Consider the following 16,528-nt stretch of genomic DNA (forward strand, 5'->3'; position numbering starts at 1 on the left):
AATAGAAAGAAAGAAAAGGGGAGCCAATCAACCAGGCTTCCCTCAAACCCGCAGCGAGTCCAGGTTCAGCCGTTGTAGCTCCTCTTGACAGCTGGAGCAGTACTGGTTGTACCACCGTTTCACATCCTCCTCACGACCGCCAAAGAAGCTTTCATTCGAATTGATGTCGATGTCCCCACTACTTTGCAGAATGCTGGATACTTTATCGCAGCGCTCCGTCTCTCCGTCTAGCCATCGCTCCCATTCGCTTCTCAGAACCTCGGTCTCGACTCTATTGACAACCCGCAGCGCAACGACAAGGTCATGTCGATACATACCCAGTCGTTGGCGAGTTCGTTGAACACGCCGATTAGTCCCTTTTTCCAGGGAATTGTCTGTCATGGAATCTGCTGATAGTGACAGGAGATCATTGTCATTGGCAAGTATTTGCTCGTGGAAAGTCGAGAAACAGTAGCTGTTAGTCCTGTTTCCCGGTGCCCACTCGGAGTTCGGGTTATGTATGGCGTCTTCGAGATCTTTCACAAATATGGCTTTGCTCATCATATTCTCGGAATGAATACCAAGTTGATTGAGGAATCTGGCTGCATTGCGTTCCTGCCACCAATCATATGTATCGCGTGTCGAATAGAAGCCGTTGAGTAAAACGCTCGATAAAAGCAATGCGAGAATCAAGCTATGAGCACTGCAAGTTTTCCATATCCATCGAATAAATGCAAAGAACCAGATCATTAGGGATGAGATGGCGCTTTCTAATAAGGAGCCCGTAGATTCAAACAATAGATATGAGAGCGAGTGTTGCTTCCTGGATTTGAGTTCTTGCGCAACGTCTGGGACGTCCGCAGAAGTGAAGCTGAATACATTCGTTTCATGGCCAATCAGACCAAAAATTGCAAGGGCTCTCTTGGTCCGACTGCGAGGGCCGAGTTTTCGGACCTGGTCGCTAATCAAATCGAGTAGATCCAAGGCGTCTTGCTCGAGATCGTTCATCGCCTGTCGGTCGATAACCCCTAAAGACATCACATTGTTAGCTAATAAGCTGGGACTTGAATCCAGAATGTTAAATGACTCACTTTTCAAAAGGTATGGCGACCATAGCCATTCGACTTTGGTATAAATGGCCAGTTTGCACTTTGATTTTGAGACATAAGTTATGACGATCTTGCTGACGAGCCTAAAGTTTCGACGGAAGGGCAGATGCCATGGTGTGCGTTTATCTGTAACGACGTAGCAAAGGTGGTCGTTAAGAACATCGATAATCTGATAGTCAGAAACTTTCACTTGGGTCGCTCGCCCTGTTGATATGGAAATTATTATTCTGAAGACATGTCGAAATGCTATTATGCAACATTCATACCTATTAAATCGGTTCTTTCAATTGAATATTCAAAGTCTCGTCTCATGTGGCCGGAATCGAGTGTTTTCCAAGGTCCTTGCTTGATGCCTGATTACAAAATGAGCAAGGTGAAAATGGCATAAGAAGATAAATAATGAGTCACAAACCTGTCGCCATTCTCTCGTGCAGCAAAAGTTGCCACAGCACACTCTTATCGCCGAAAAGAACATGGAAGAGCGCCTTGGGACTAATGTCAAAGATCTTCTCCGCGGCAACATGGAGGTTCCCTTGCGGAACATATTGAACAGGCTGGTTTGGTAGTTTGAACTTCTGAATATCCCTGCCGTTGCCGGCTCGGTCAAAATCAGCACTCAAGTCCTTTTCTATGTATACCGGCGCTTTGAGGTCTTTGTATTTCTTCCTGCTCCCTGCTCCGGGACGAGGAGACCTGCCGTCTGTTGGCACATCCAGGGAAATCTCTTCCCAGCTGTCTAGGCTAACCGATTTGGTTAAAGGGTCTGTCTCCATCTTGACCAGAGTCTTGTAAATGGTTTCCAAGTCAGTCGGTTCACCTGATGTTGCGACCTTGATCATGTAGTTTAATCTTCTCTGCAATAACCGCAGGGGCTCGAGGAATGTCTTTATGGTAACACGTCTCGGGGACTCGTCACCAGGCATTGGGAGTACGTGGAGGAACAAAAAGTCACAATCCCTTCCAGTGGCGGCGGTTACTTCAGATATGTTATTTAGCGGTTGGCTTGCTGTCAGGACCAGGCCAAAATGGTGGCTATAGAAGTAAAGATTGCGTGTTGTTACAAAGGCGCGCCCGGGAAATTCCTGGTTGTCATTGGGGTTCCAAGTCGCCCTGAACACCATTATGAGAGTTTCTTCCTTTTTAACATTGGGAAACAGAAGTCGGAACTGAGCATCCTGAAGACGTAGACGACTAGGGTAAAAACTGGGATACTCGTTCGCAAATATGAGCGATCTCTGTAGCTTGCTTGCGTCACCATCAAGACTGACCGTTTGTCTATGTCGAGCAGAAGTTGGGTTGGGCGACGTTCCACCAGGTGTTGGGGATCCGGTGGGTTTAGCATCATTGACTGGTGTGCTTGGTCGTTTTGGCGCTGTGCTTCCATCGTCAAGGGCCTTTGGCTCCCGTAGTCGAATGCCTTCGGGTTGGAATGTATTCACAAAGCCCCAGTTTGCACTACCCCAGAGATTCGCCATCATGCCACTAGGTACGCTGCCTGTAGAGTCTGCAAGTCCCGCTCCAATGCCTCGTTCATTACTCACGGTAACCGCGATTTTACTCATACTTGTGGGAGCTGGTGGGTTTGCTAGAGTGGGAGGAGCAAGAGTAGTTGCTTCATCACGGGTCGCTTGGTTACCATCGGCGTCCCCCGGTTGACGTAGGAAAATGCCAGGGCTATAAGGCAACAAACTATGACTGGCTGTGATCAGGCTCGCAATACCACCGTTCCCACCACCAATCGGTGGAGGAGACAATGGACCTGGTGCAGTTGCTTTGCGGTGAATGTCAAATTTCTGGATAATTCGCGACGCGTGGTCTCGCCCGCCTACTTCTCCATCAAGTCCTGGTATCCGTCTAGCAGAACTGGCAAAATCGCTACTGACTCTGACCGACTGGCCTTCTCGCTCAGGGACAGGCAACGTAGGCGTGCGTTCTCCGTTGGAAGGGTCATCCCCAACATTAGGCGTCAAGAATTCAGTACTGTCCGAAGTGAATTCCGGAGCTGGAGGTTGGGAAATAGAGAAAGCAGGATCCTGGACTACAAGCTTTCCAGAAACAGAGCTCGCTGGGTTTTCCAGTGCCTTCTGCTTTGCTGCTTCAAAAGCACCAATCCAATCCATCAAGTCCTTCTGTGTTTCCGCCTGCAGCATAATGGTGGTTTTCTTAGTCTTGACCTCGAAGCAGAATCGCCGTTCTTCTTGGAAGGCCGGCCTGATGTTGCAGAGCAGAACTCCAATTCGTTCAGTCTCTTCAACACCACCCGTCCTTGAGCTTTGTACCAAGCAGCCAAATATACCGCTTTTTAAAAAAGCCCAGCGGTGGACCCACACTGTCCTCGAGGGTTTGCCGGTCGTTGTCCTCAGGTAAACCCAGCCTTGTTTCTCTGCTTTGAAAGGTTTGTCACCGTTGGACTTTATCGAGAGGGCTTGTCCAAGATACGGCACAGTAGAGACAGAGTAATCATCTAATTCCCGTGACGGTCTTGTGCTGAGCTCTGCGGCATCCTCGATTTGCTTGCGCGCAGATAGTAGTTCCTTGAGAGAGTACCTCTCACTATTCTCCATCTCGTGAACCCAGCCTTTGATCCGATCCATATCCTGACCCCATTTCGAAAAGTTTGCGGAATTTTGGTCATGGATCAGTTTTGCCTCCCGCCATTGATCGAAAGATACCATCACCAGGAGCTTATCCAGAGTGTTGCGAACCTGCGGGGCCTGTATAGCTAAGTCCAGGGAGGCCTTAAGGTAGGCTTTGCGCGCTTCGTGTAATTGGAAAGCATCCTCTCTCAAGGAGGACGGCTCCTTTGATTTAGCCTGCCCGGAATACCTTGCCAACAGATGATCGTAATTTCTCTGCGCTTGATCCAACACACGACGTGTCTCCCTGAAGGAACGCAAATCTCCCTGTATAAAAGTCTTGATCGGATCCACAACCAAGCGATCTACCTTTTTCATAGTCCCCAAAATCGAACCCCACGTATCCTTCAGACAGTCTCCGTGCCGCTTTATAGCCAATACGGTATAGTCATGGTCGATAACAGCCTCGGAAATGCTGATGGGGCTTGCGACAAAGGATATGAAGGAGCCTATCGCCTGCTCGAAAACGGCGAGCTCCGATACGAGCCTGGCTGCTGCCTTGGCGTACCCGTCAAGCCATCGTTCGACATATTCGAGCTGGTCGGCGAAGTGGATGGTCGTGGAGCGGAAGGTAGGGGAGTCGAGGGCAGCTTCCTTGAGCCCGACAGGACTAGAGACGACTCCTTATTAGCAAAAACCGCATTTGCGCGTTTCCAACACTCGAGAAGACGGATAGAACCCATACACCACACTGACGAGTTTTCCGACCTGAGGCACCGTAGTCGGCTGAGGTGACGCCGCCATTTACAACGGGTGAATACTGTTAGCCATGCAACGCGCTTCGAGGGAGTTTGACTGTATGTGTCGGGGTGAGAAACGAAGCAAAGAATGGATGCTGATGGAAGAAAAGCGAGTTAGTTAAGATTAGTGACTCGGTATAGTTGAATAACAAATATAAATAATGACGACGGCGAGACGAGGAGACTTCAAAGTTCAGCCAGGATGACGCCGCGCTAGCCTGGTGGAGCTTACCCCAGAAGTGTGTGGCCTGAGGCGTTCGTTGATCGTCAGCCGCCGCTGGTATTCGGCATGGATTGTTGTTTATTGCCAGCCTGAAGCCGTTTTTCTTTCTTCCTTTCTTTCTTTTATTTTTCTACAAAATAATGATAAATTGTGCAGTTCCTTCACCTTTTTGCAAGAAACGAGGCAGTTGATCTATCATGTAACCGATATTAAAAGTATATCAAAGTCATGCTGTTTTATAGTTAGGTGCCTCGTGGCTTCGACATATAATTGTAATATTGCATTGTTATTTGATAGCTCTTCTACAACCTAGCCCTTCATGCAAAGTCTGTGCTCAATGACGCCTCTCGGGCAAGCTTCAAATCCCCCGTGACACTTTCCAACTTCTGCTCAAGACGAGCCACACAGTCTGAACCCAAGGGCAACCTAAGAATTTTCCCCTTGAGCCCCCCAGCAAGGCCCTCTCCAGTCACGACTTCGAATATCCTCGCCACGCCTTTCGCCGGGTCACCGATCTGATTCCCGTTGGCAGCGTCAAACTTGTCCAGCGCGATTTGCACTGGCCCTTCTTTGTACGGCTCTGAAACACCGGCTTTGGTGATTTGTGCCGCTTGTAGGAAGTTGGTACGGAACGCGCCAGGCTCAACCACGAGTACTGCGATATTAAATGGGGCTAGCTCATGCGCCAAAGTCTCGGATAGTCCTTCCAGGGCGAATTTGCTCGCGGCATACATTCCGCATGACGGACGACCATCCTGGCCTGCGATGCTGGATATGTTGACGATGGTGCCGGTGCGGCGGGCACGCATCGAGGGCAGAAGAGCCCGAGTCAGGCGGACTGGTCCGAAGAAATTCGTCTCAAATTGGAGCGCGCCTTCGTCGTCACTGTAAACAAAAGTAAGACCCCCATTTCGCATCTCGTTTGGCTTGAGGCTGGAATGCTCACGTCATGTCTTCAACGGCTCCCAACAGCGAGTACGCAGCATTGTTGACTAGGATATCGATATGTCCGTAGAAGCTTTCTGCCTGCTTCGCTGCCGCAGATATTGTGTCCGGTTTGGCGATATCGAGCTCGACAATCTTACCACCCCGTGCTTCTATTTCTTTCACCACTGCCGCTGATTTGGAGCTGCTTCGGACGGTGGCCACCACACGATGTCCAGCTGCCAAAACGTGGAGTGTCAGGCTGTAGCCCAGGCCGCCCGAGCTACCGGTGATGAGCCAGACGGGAGATGCCATTGCTTGCTAGGTAGATAGTCACAGGTCTAGCGATCGAGTGTCAAAACGGGGAAGGACAACAAGCAATGTGGGTGCCCAGGTCTTCTTAAATCAAACCACAGGCGGAGCCGTCGGCGGGGCCAGCCATATCTGAGTTGGACTTTATGCGTATTTAAGTCCTATCTCCGGAAGTGCCAGGGAATTGATGGCAGATGCTTTTGCTGGTGGTGATGCTTAACAATCAGTCTAGGCTATATATATATATATATATATATATATATTGATTGTATAGCATGCTATATCCATGGATAGTTAATTCCTATCTCCGGAAGGCGCAGTTGCATGATGCCGCTTGGTGTTGACGTCTGCAATGTTTCGAAACCCAGTAAGAATGGCCTGTGGCTGTTGATGTTGTTGGTTGTGCTCGTGTTGCGGCGGGACGGGCGGAGATAGACAGTGTTTTGATTCTCAAGATATTTGGACAAGGACAAACCGGGAGTGACTACAGACCATAGATAAAATCCTCTCAATTATCAAGAAGGGAAAACAGACTTGTATTGGCATGGCCATGTGCAACCATCGTCGACGTGCTACCGCTAGAAATGTGGCATAGAGATCATTCAGCACGCATATCAAGGCGCAGTTGTAAGTTTCTAGAGAACATGTGCCCGAGCACTGGAATTTTGTAACTGGCAACTCTCTAATCTCGTAAACGATAATCAATCTCGAAAACTGTGAAGGCAAGCAGAGCGAGCCTGAGGAGTCGAGTCGCTCGTGAGGCGGTGTGGAATCGGGGCAATTTACTGCCGCCCCGCTAGCCAATTTCTAATTTTTAGTTTTTTTTTGATAAGCGCAGTTTCTACTCATTCTCCATATTGGCGTTTTTCTTCACTGCTCATATTTCCATTCTGTCAAAATGGAGCCACCGTCGAAAAAGCCGCGCAAACTGCTCGAGGATAGCGAGTCCGAGAGCGACTCAGACAGCCAAGGAGGAGTAACCGTGCCTGCAGACTTCAAAATCAACGAAGAATACGCTCGCCGTTTTGAGTATAACAAAAAGAGAGAGGAGAAACAGCAATGTACGTCACTTCATGAGCTGTATTTGTCTATGCGTCTGCCCTTCTAACCTTTTTCATCACACAGTGGAAGCAAAATTGGGCAAGAGCTCAACGCGCAAACAAGCCAACGCAAAAGAGGAATCCGATGAAGAAGAGGACAGCTCTGACGATGAGGAGGAAGACGAGGACGGTGAACTGGCCACTGAAGCACTCGATTCAGAGATCTTCGCGACGCTAAATGCCATTCGCTCACACGACCCGCGCGTGTACGATAAGGACGCAAAGTTCTACTCCGAAGTGACAGAAACCGAGCTTTCTGCTCCCAAAGACAAGCAAGAGAAGCCCATGTACCTGCGCGATTACCACCGGCAAAATTTACTTAATGGGGATGCAGATGAGTCCGAAGATGCGCCAAAGACCTTTGTACAGCAACAAGAAGATCTCAAGAAAAGCGTCATTGGAGAGATCAACGCTGCCGAAAACGACCAAAGCTCCGATGAGGATGAAGATGGAGATTTTCTGGTTGCTAAATCTCGGCCAGTGGATAACAATGGCATCACAGCCTCGAAAACGCCTGCTGAGGTCCATCTCGATGTGGAAAATGCGGACAAGGACCCGGAAACATTTCTGTCTAATTTCCTGACTTCGAGGGCATGGATACCCCCCAAATCATCCACGCAGTTCCAGCCGTTTGAGTCAGATGACGAGGATGAAGAGCAGAAAGCCGAGGAATTCGAAGAGGCGTACAACTTCCGATTCGAAGACCCAAGCAAGATGAACGAGAAAATCATGACACATGCCCGTGACACCGCGAATGATTTCTCGGTTCGTCGAGAAGAAACCAGCAGCCGGAAGAAGAAGAGGGATGCCGAGCGCGAGAAGAAAGAGGAGGCGCGACGGGAGCGGGAGAACCAGAAGAACCGGCTGCGCAGGTTGAAAATGGAAGAATTCGAAGAGAAGGTGGAAAAGATTAAACAAGCTGCTGGACTCAAGGCTGCTAGCATCACTGAGGAAGAATGGGCGCAGTTCCTCGACGACAATTGGGATGACGAGAAGTGGGAGAAAGAAATGGCGAAACGGTTCGGTGAAGAGTATTACGCTGAAGATGATATTGATTTAAATGCGGGTGAAGACGACGGAAAGAAGAAGAAACGACCTAAGAAGCCTACGTGGGATGACGACATTGATATCAAGGACCTTGTGCCTGACTTTGACGACGAGGCCGAGCCCGGTGTCAGCGTTACTGACGATGAGGAAGGCGAAGACGAGGACGCGGGAAATGGACCTGCCAAGAAGAAGAGTCGCACTCAAGAAAAGCACGATCAGAAACGAGCAGCCCGCAAAGAACGACGACGGATTGAAGCAGCTGTCGAGCGCAACCTGGATCTCGACCCGACGCTACTACCGGGCGCGACGAAGAAGAACGCATCCCATTTCCGCTACCGAGAAACGTCTCCTCAGAGTTTCGGCCTCACGCCTCGCGATATCCTGATGGCTGACGATGCGCAGTTGAATCAATTCGTCGGGCTGAAAAAGCTCGCGGCGTTCCGCGACCCGGAGAGAAAGCGGCGCGATCTGAAAAAGATGGGCAAGAAGGCACGGCTTCGCCAGTGGCGGAAGGACACTTTTGGCACTGAGGACGAGCCCGAGTTTGAGCTCAAGCAGGCGCCTGCTGCTGTACCGGAGGAGAAGGCGGATGAGATGCAAGTTGATATTCGCGAAGGCGGCGGGTCTCGCAAGAAGAGAAAGAGGTCGAAGAAGCATTAAAATTCTGCCAGCGCTGTCTATGTATATTCTATGCCTTGTTGCCATTTACCTTTACCTTTACATTTCTATTTCTACTTCCCTCTACCGACGAGTTGAATCAATTGCAATGTACAAAGCGTTCATTTGATATCGGGCCATCGGCAAGTCTAGCCAGTGGGTACCTCGACCTATGTGCCGCTAGCCGGAGGGCGATCATCGAAGAGTAGAAGACTTCACTCAGTCTTGAAGTACAAAGTGGATTGCTGCGTAACAACTTGTCGATATGACTAGTCGAGTCATCGCAATGACGGAAAACTACGGTGAGTATAATACGTGGGCGAGCTCGCTGGTGTGTAGAAACGCAGGAGTAGGACATATCAGATTTTGCATGCCGGATAGCTGCCAGCCAATCAGAGACCGGCTGATTTCAGTGGGCCCAGGGTCGAACACACGAACACAACAATAACAGTAGAATACTTACTTCTCTGCCATCAGAGTCAGACAGACATCGACCGGACCGACGGCGGCGCCATGTCGTATCGGCCAGGGAGATGTAGCTAGGGAAGTAGGGGCCGGCGCCTGCGGAAGCCTGCCCGGGCTTGCTTGGACGCGCTGAACGAGGCTGATAGTATCTCTATGATACGGCGTCGGCAGAAGAGCAGAGCGAACGACGCAGCCATGGCTGGCTCGCATCAAAAATAATAGATAGATAGATGGATGGATGGATATAAATAAATAGTTAAGTATAGCTGGGGTAGTTAGCAAACAGCGTGCTATATAACTAGTATATGGGGTACGGCGCTCGGGAGATGTCGGCAGCGCTGAGAAATTTTCTCGTTGCTTGAGTTACCCCTGTTCGGCCTTAGCGCCTGCAAAAGCTTTTTCCTGATCCCGTGCCTTCCCTTCCGCCTTTTAAAATTCCTTCCGCGCCTTCTCTCTCTCTCTTCCTCTTCCCTCTCCATCTCCCAGCGTCGCGACACCAGTGTTTCTGTGTCCTTCTTTCTCTCTTTCCTTTTTGTGTTGCTCTCCTCTCCTCTCAGTCCCCGTCGTCTTCAGACATATTATTCAAAATGGCCAGCCAAGGTGACAAGTCGGTGTTCGGCATGCCCGTAAGTTTCTTTTTTTTTTCCCTCCCCTTCCATTCGTCTATCAGAAGCGCTCGCTGCATCAACGAACAATTGAAAATCCATCGCAATGGCATCGCAAGAATCGAAGTACTCGCACAAGGCACATGAATTGGTTCTGGCGATGGCTTTGAGGTTGGAGTTGATGCGGTTGTCGCCTCCTTTTCTCGCTTTTCCGATACCGTGTCACTAACATGTCATTCCGACAGGGTTTCGTTGTTGACTTTTTGAGTAAGTCTATCAACCCATATCTATCTCATAAATCAATCGATTCGATTCGACTAGATCAATTCGTTCAAGTAATTTGATTGGATCGAATTGATGAAAATGATTTTGTCGAGTTTTTTTTTGTGTTTTCGCTATCTTTGTTTTTCGGTCGAGAAACTAATCGCCATACAGTGGGTGGTGTTTCCGCTGCCGTCTCCAAGACTGCTGCTGCCCCCATCGAGCGTGTGAAGCTTCTCATTCAGAACCAGGATGAGATGATCCGCGCTGGTCGTCTTGACAAGAAATACGGTGGTATCGTCGACTGCTTCCGTCGTACCGCTGCTGCTGAGGGTGTTGTTTCTCTGTGGCGTGGTAACACTGCCAACGTTATCCGTTACTTCCCTACCCAGGCCTTGAACTTTGCTTTCCGTGACACCTACAAGTCCATGTTCGCCTTCAAGAAGGACCGTGATGGATACGCCTGGTGGATGGCCGGTAACTTGGCCTCTGGTGGTGTATGTTAACCTCGATCCGATGGAAAATAAGAAAGGCTACTCACTAATTTGTTTAGGCTGCCGGTGCTACCTCCCTTCTCTTCGTCTACTCCCTCGACTACGCTCGTACCCGTCTTGCCAACGACGCCAAGTCTGCCAAGGGCTCTGGTGAGCGTCAGTTCAATGGTCTCGTTGACGTCTACAAGAAGACCCTTGCTTCTGATGGTATTGCTGGTCTCTACCGTGGTTTCGCTGTCTCTGTTGCTGGTATCGTCGTCTACCGTGGTCTGTACTTCGGTATGTACGACTCGCTCAAGCCTGTCGTCCTCGTCGGTCCTCTTGAGGGTAACTTCCTTGCTTCTTTCTTGCTTGGTTGGTCTGTCACCACTGGTGCTGGTATTGCTTCTTACCCTCTTGACACCATCCGTCGTCGTATGATGATGACCTCTGGTGAGGCCGTCAAGTACTCTTCTTCCTTCGATGCTGCCCGCCAGATCGCCGCCAAGGAGGGTGTCAAGTCCTTCTTCAAGGGTGCCGGTGCTAACATCCTCCGTGGTGTTGCTGGTGCTGGTGTCTTGTCTATCTACGACCAGGTTCAGCTCATCCTCTTCGGCAAGAAATTCAAATAGATGATTTCGCCGAAGTGTTTTTTAGCACAAGGGGACGAGGGGCTTATAAAAGGGAGACATGACTTAGTACAGGGGTTGGTACTATGTCGGGAGGTGGTTTATTAAGGATAGAACTATGCATCTGGGTTGAACCGGAAGCATAGCGCACTGGAAGTTTTTCTATTTGTTGTACTTTACTACTACTACCTGACAGCCTTTTTTATTTTTTTTTACTCCTGTACTTCTCATATCATTCAATGGATAGTTTCTGTTGTCTACATTTCCCGCCGTAGTCGGCCACCTGCGTAATCACGTGCCATGACGTAAGTCTATCCCTTTCTTTCCACCAACTTCAGCAATAACCAACACAAAAAGGAAAACCACGAAGGATCTGACGAAAATAAAACGAACAGGAAAATGCCACCCATCCGAACCTTCAAATCCGCCCCTATAAACCCTCACTCAGCTCATAATGATTCCGCGCAGCAAGAGCAGACGCAGACGGAGACACAACAAGACAATACCAGCGATGACTCGACAAATAACGTCCCATCCTGGACCCCAGCTACACCCACCACAGTCCTGAATACTGCCTCATATCCAGCCGCGAAACCAGGTGCATATGCAGTGCCGGCGCCTACTTCCTCGTCTTCAACGGGCACTACGTTTGTGACGCCTACAAAGACATTTCCATATACAGACGGCAGTGGCACTGAAACCCCGTCACCGCCAGCGCCTCAACCGGTTAGTCGACCATCACCTACTGCAAGTACAGGACAAAGAGCAGGAAAAGGAGGAATCCCTCCGCCGCCCAAAAAGGGTGAACCAGTTCAACCGGCCTCGTACTATGCGCCACCGCAAGGGATGACGACAGCAACGGCGACGTCGTCGATAGCTACGTTGCCAAATATGGGAGTACAGCCGCAGCAGCAACAGAATTATTATTATCCTCCGGTCGAGACTCGGAGTGCGTCGTCGACGATACTGGGTAGTAATAATACTAATAATAGTGCTTTTGAAGGCGATGAGAGTATAGGGCAGGATATATTGAATACGACGAAGTCATGGATGGCGAGTGCGGGTGAGAAACTTGCGGAGGCTGAGGAGGGGGTTTGGAGGTTTGTTAATTCGAAGTGAAAAAAATTTTTTTTTTCCTTTTCAGGTGGTAAAAGGAAGGCTGTTCATGTACCTATGTATGTAAGGATAGACAAGACAATCGGACAAGACGATAAGACTTCTCGGGTTGTTTAATTTAGGCTGGTGGCATGTAAACTTACCTGAAGGTACGATGAAATGTGCAACAATGAGTCATATGCTCGAGGAATCAGTACGTGGTCGAGAATATTGGCAATGATTCTTGCACCCTGCTGAACAACCTGATATACCCCTTCGTTTGGTTCACCGAGCCAATGTAAGATGCGAGACAATTGGAAGGTGCATTAAGCATTCTTTGGATAATCCAGGAACGTCAGTGCAAGGGGGCTTTTGCTGATGAAGTTGGCCGTTGTGATTCGGAGGTTAGAATAGGACTCCTGCTGCTGGAAGAGCCAAGTAGCATAACTATCTATCAAAAACATATAATACATTATAACACGGAACGAAAAGCCCTGTATTGTCTCTACTAATCTAATCTGGTGCGTGACAAGATGTAACAGCGCCAGGATGATTCCACATGATCTATCAATCAGATCTTGCAGCTTTAGCCCAAGTCCTTTCCACAAGATCTAATGGAGAAAAAAAAACTCTTCGTTTGTGAATTCCAGATGGGCGACTGAATGGCTTTTGTTCATGTTGCCGTTATCAGCTTCCTTGGTTGGTTCCTAGGTACTATTTAAGTACCAAGCCCGGACTGTTCTTATTCTACCTAGGTACAAGGCCAACCACTTTTGATCGCCTCCACTGCTCAGTTAGCATGTATAATAGTGCTCACTCCTAGACGGTAGCAGAAGGATGATTCCCATGCGATTCTAGGTGAAAAAGTGTTAAGAACGAAGAGAGGTGGCCGCACATTCATTCAGTAGAGCGTACCTAGGTAATAAATGTATGAATATGATATATAATATGATAGCCACAAACAGACGCAACTTAGTACAATCGATTAAGATGACCAAGAATGCAAAGGAGGTAAAAGCAGAACAAGCAAAAAGCTCAAACACACGCAAAACAAGCGACTAGTGCAATACAGTCAAGATGACCAACCGCGAGCGTTTTTTGTCGAGTGTTTTCCCTTCTAGTAAAAGATAGGTTATAGCTTTTGTTTTGGCAATTCTTGTCTTTGTCCTTTTGTCCGTTGTTGAAAATATGCAACCGCGTCATGAGCAGTCTAAAACAGGAGACAAACATTTCCCCCGTCGTCATTGTCGAATCGAATTGACGTTGTCGTAACAAATTAGAAACAAAATCCGTATAAAAAAAGTGACTCCGTCGTGTGGCCATGATCAGGCAGAAAAAAAAAAGAAAAGAAGAACAATGCATCAAAGAGGAGAGATACATGACTCAGAACAGACCGAGCATTCGACGCTTGCTTTCGCGTAGGCTCAAGGTCATTGCAATCCAGTAAAACTCCAAACCCAATAAGAAATGAAAATGTAAAACGCCAATCATGCCAGATAGGCACATATCCCATCCCAATAATCCTTTCCCATCCATGAACCCAAATGTGCAACAAATTATATATCATACCATGCCAGCTTGCCAAAAGGAGTGATTATAGCGACTGGCACTGGGTAAGTATCGCATAGCTTGTAAAGCAAACAATAAAAAAAAAAAAAAAAAAAGAGGCCAGCCTCGTGACAAAATAAACGTGCTGTCTTCTGCGGCCAGTTTCAAACAGCAAACGTAGTGCAAATGTAAACTCAATGGAAATGCAACGTAACGGATTACATAGAACCCAACCGCAAAAGCGCTTCGACTGCAGCTCGTTCTTCGACATCACCACCGACGCCGTCAGGTAAAGAGAACCCCAGTTGTTGAATCGTAATGCGGCCTGGCACAGACTTGGCCAGGGTAGCTGGCGCAGGGCCTCTGGGGAGGCGTTGCGTCTTTGTATGTACAGAATGATTTGTTGTATTTACAATCCCTCCTCCATTGGGAGATCGGGCACGAAGGGCATCAGCACCGATGCCGGCCCAGTCTTCTTCGTCGGTTATATCGCCTTCGTCCCATTCGTCATCGGGAACGGCGTCTTCCGGCATATCGGAATCAGAGCAATAATCATGGGATTCGTCACCGTCTAGAGACATTTTGTCAGCTTCGTGGTCGCCGTAGTCCAAATCGGAATGCGAAAAGATTGCAGAGTCGGCTACACTAGTGCCGTAAGCCGGTCGATTATTCGCATTTCTCCACTGCGAGTGCTGGGGAATCTGTACCCCTCCAGATGGGAAGCTGGATGGCGGCGACGTAGAAGGGAAAGAAGAAGTATAGGCCTGCCGTTCACGGGGAGGCTGGCCCCGAAGACGAGCATCCCAGCGGCCCCAGCCGACCTTTTCGAATATAACGTCGCCATGAGTGCCACCACCTTCGCCTCCGTTGCCTCGTCCTTCTAATGCTCCCACAACCAGTCGGCGTGCTTTGGCAGGCGGGATACCTGCAAAGCCCGGCACAGAAGTGGTGAGGTGGCCCATGACATGGCGGATTGCCAGCGGGCCGTGAGCAAGGAGAATATCCGGTAGATGGAATTTGGCCAACATCGCCGGGGTGATGGCGCCAACGCTATCGAGGTTCTGAGCATTGGGAGACACATGAGGATGATGGTCCTGGCTTTTCGCATGGTCGACCGCGTCCTGCAGATCAATGTCGGAATCGACGTGCATGTGGGCGACGGGAGGGGAGAGGGGAAGGGTTCCAACATGATGCTGCTGATGCTTATTCTTGAAGCCGAGGGGAGCGAGAGAAGGGGAGATAGAGTTGGGGGGAGTAGGAAGCATCGTATGCTGTCCGGGACGAGCAGATGCGACAGCGAAGCCGCCCCTGCTATCCTTCGCAGCGTCGCGAGAGACGGGAATATCGACAGAAGCCGTTTTAGCAGCGAGCGCCTTGCCTATATTGGACACGGCGATTTGGGAAGCCATAATCGCGTTGAAGTTGGTGTGAAAGAACTGTTTGATATGGCCGGGAGAATGAGTCAGACTTCGGTGTCCGTGCAAGATAAGGGGGTAGGTATATAGAGCGCGCGCACCGCACCGGATGATGCGATGAAGGCGATAGGGGTAGAGGAAGAGGGAAAACTCACGTCACGTCAGTCGCAACTTCGCTATTATACCCGGTTCGATTTTATCTCCCTCGTTGCAAGGAGAGATAAGAGATGGACGTGGGAGCTGGCGGTTGACGCGAGTTCACCAAGCGATGGGAGAGATGGCAAACCGAGATAAGGGCGACACGCTGATAGTGGCGAGCGGCGAGAGACGGCCGGGTAGGTAGAAAAGAGCGATGGAAAGTCTTGAGGGTCAAGCACACAGCGATGCTCTGTGGTTCTGCGGTAGTCTGAGTGGTGGTGGTTGTAGAGGGAGAGAGGGGGAGGGAGAGGGCGATGCATTGCTCTAATTATCTAAGTTGGCAGGAGGCATGCCTGTTTGGGGGTGGGGGCTCCCGGCCGCGTTACGGAACGGTAATCTTACCCGTCGTTTCCGTGGCTCGGTGAGGATCCCCTACTGATCTACGAGGGCCCGTTACCGGTACGATACGCGCGTGTCTGTGGGCAGCTGAATGAAATGGCGCAGACGGCGCACATGCTGGATTCTTTGCTGGATACGTACTCACGTAGACGGAGTCAAGAGCCCCCGTGGGCAGCTTGAGTGGTGATAAGCCCGCGGGTGCGTTCGGAGGCGCTTGGGTTACGCTTGGAGGAGCCTTGCAGCAAACCATCCAGATATGGAACCAACTTATTCGGCCAAGCGCGTTCGTCTGCTAGCTTTACTGCCAGAAACTCCGAGTCACCACCGCACCTTATGACGCACAGTGTAGAATGTAACCGGTAAGTTGTAACTATAACTATAACTATATGAGAGTGCTGTTAGCCAGCCCCACAAAGTCGCTGGAAATGAATTGATAACTACCCTTCTGGGACTAGCGGGTCTTGGCGTTAGGGCTAGGGTTTGACATGCGTTGACTGTATGAGGCGCGCTATGCTATTGCTTTGTGATAATCACTTGTTTCATAACGGCCAGTAAATCCAACGACACTACTGAGAGGGAATGATGATATGTCTCCTCGATTTGCAGATAGGCCGTCTCAGGCCGTACATATGTACCTCTTGAATATGCCGAGTTTTTTCTATCTCATCTACCTTGTCTCTTCCAGAGAGCTTTTCCCATCAGAGCTAGGTGGCCGGTTATGTATGTCGAAAAGCCAGACTTATACCTTTATGAGATAGGGCTTTCCTTTCTGG

General features: G+C 49.5%; 6 protein-coding genes across 6 annotated transcripts; 3 read left to right on the plus strand and 3 right to left on the minus strand.

The window, feature by feature from the left end:
* Window positions 1-42: 42 nt before the first annotated feature.
* UA08_04202 (hypothetical protein) lies at window positions 43-4,468 on the minus strand (the record flags this gene model as incomplete). Its single annotated transcript, XM_020266499.1, has 5 exons — window positions 43-1,007; window positions 1,071-1,292; window positions 1,355-1,441; window positions 1,501-4,334; window positions 4,410-4,468. 5 exons carry the CDS (start codon window positions 4,466-4,468, stop codon window positions 43-45), a joined length of 4,167 nt encoding a protein of 1,388 aa, XP_020120648.1.
* A 536-nt stretch (window positions 4,469-5,004) lies between these two features.
* UA08_04203 (hypothetical protein) lies at window positions 5,005-5,926 on the minus strand (the record flags this gene model as incomplete). Its single annotated transcript, XM_020266500.1, has 2 exons — window positions 5,005-5,572; window positions 5,634-5,926. 2 exons carry the CDS (start codon window positions 5,924-5,926, stop codon window positions 5,005-5,007), a joined length of 861 nt encoding a protein of 286 aa, XP_020120647.1.
* Window positions 5,927-6,821: 895 nt separating this feature from the next.
* Window positions 6,822-8,730, plus strand: UA08_04204 (hypothetical protein; the record flags this gene model as incomplete). Its single annotated transcript, XM_020266501.1, has 2 exons — window positions 6,822-6,984; window positions 7,049-8,730. The coding sequence occupies 2 exons, from the start codon at window positions 6,822-6,824 to the stop codon at window positions 8,728-8,730; spliced, it is 1,845 nt and encodes a 614-aa protein (XP_020120641.1).
* A 1,049-nt stretch (window positions 8,731-9,779) lies between these two features.
* On the plus strand, window positions 9,780-11,163 carry UA08_04205 (ADP,ATP carrier protein; the record flags this gene model as incomplete). Its single annotated transcript, XM_020266502.1, has 4 exons — window positions 9,780-9,818; window positions 10,043-10,064; window positions 10,233-10,555; window positions 10,612-11,163. The coding sequence occupies 4 exons, from the start codon at window positions 9,780-9,782 to the stop codon at window positions 11,161-11,163; spliced, it is 936 nt and encodes a 311-aa protein (XP_020120637.1).
* Window positions 11,164-11,559: 396 nt separating this feature from the next.
* Window positions 11,560-12,279, plus strand: UA08_04206 (hypothetical protein; the record flags this gene model as incomplete). The annotated part of the gene is made up of 1 exon (XM_020266503.1): window positions 11,560-12,279. The coding sequence occupies one exon, from the start codon at window positions 11,560-11,562 to the stop codon at window positions 12,277-12,279; it is 720 nt and encodes a 239-aa protein (XP_020120636.1).
* Window positions 12,280-14,021: 1,742 nt separating this feature from the next.
* On the minus strand, window positions 14,022-15,212 carry UA08_04207 (hypothetical protein; the record flags this gene model as incomplete). The annotated part of the gene is made up of 1 exon (XM_020266504.1): window positions 14,022-15,212. One exon carries the CDS (start codon window positions 15,210-15,212, stop codon window positions 14,022-14,024), a length of 1,191 nt encoding a protein of 396 aa, XP_020120901.1.
* Window positions 15,213-16,528: the final 1,316 nt, after the last annotated feature.

The sequence above is a fragment of the Talaromyces atroroseus genome (assembly GCF_001907595.1).
Source record: "Talaromyces atroroseus strain IBT 11181 chromosome Unknown scaffold_4, whole genome shotgun sequence".
NCBI lineage: Eukaryota > Fungi > Ascomycota > Eurotiomycetes > Eurotiales > Trichocomaceae > Talaromyces > Talaromyces atroroseus.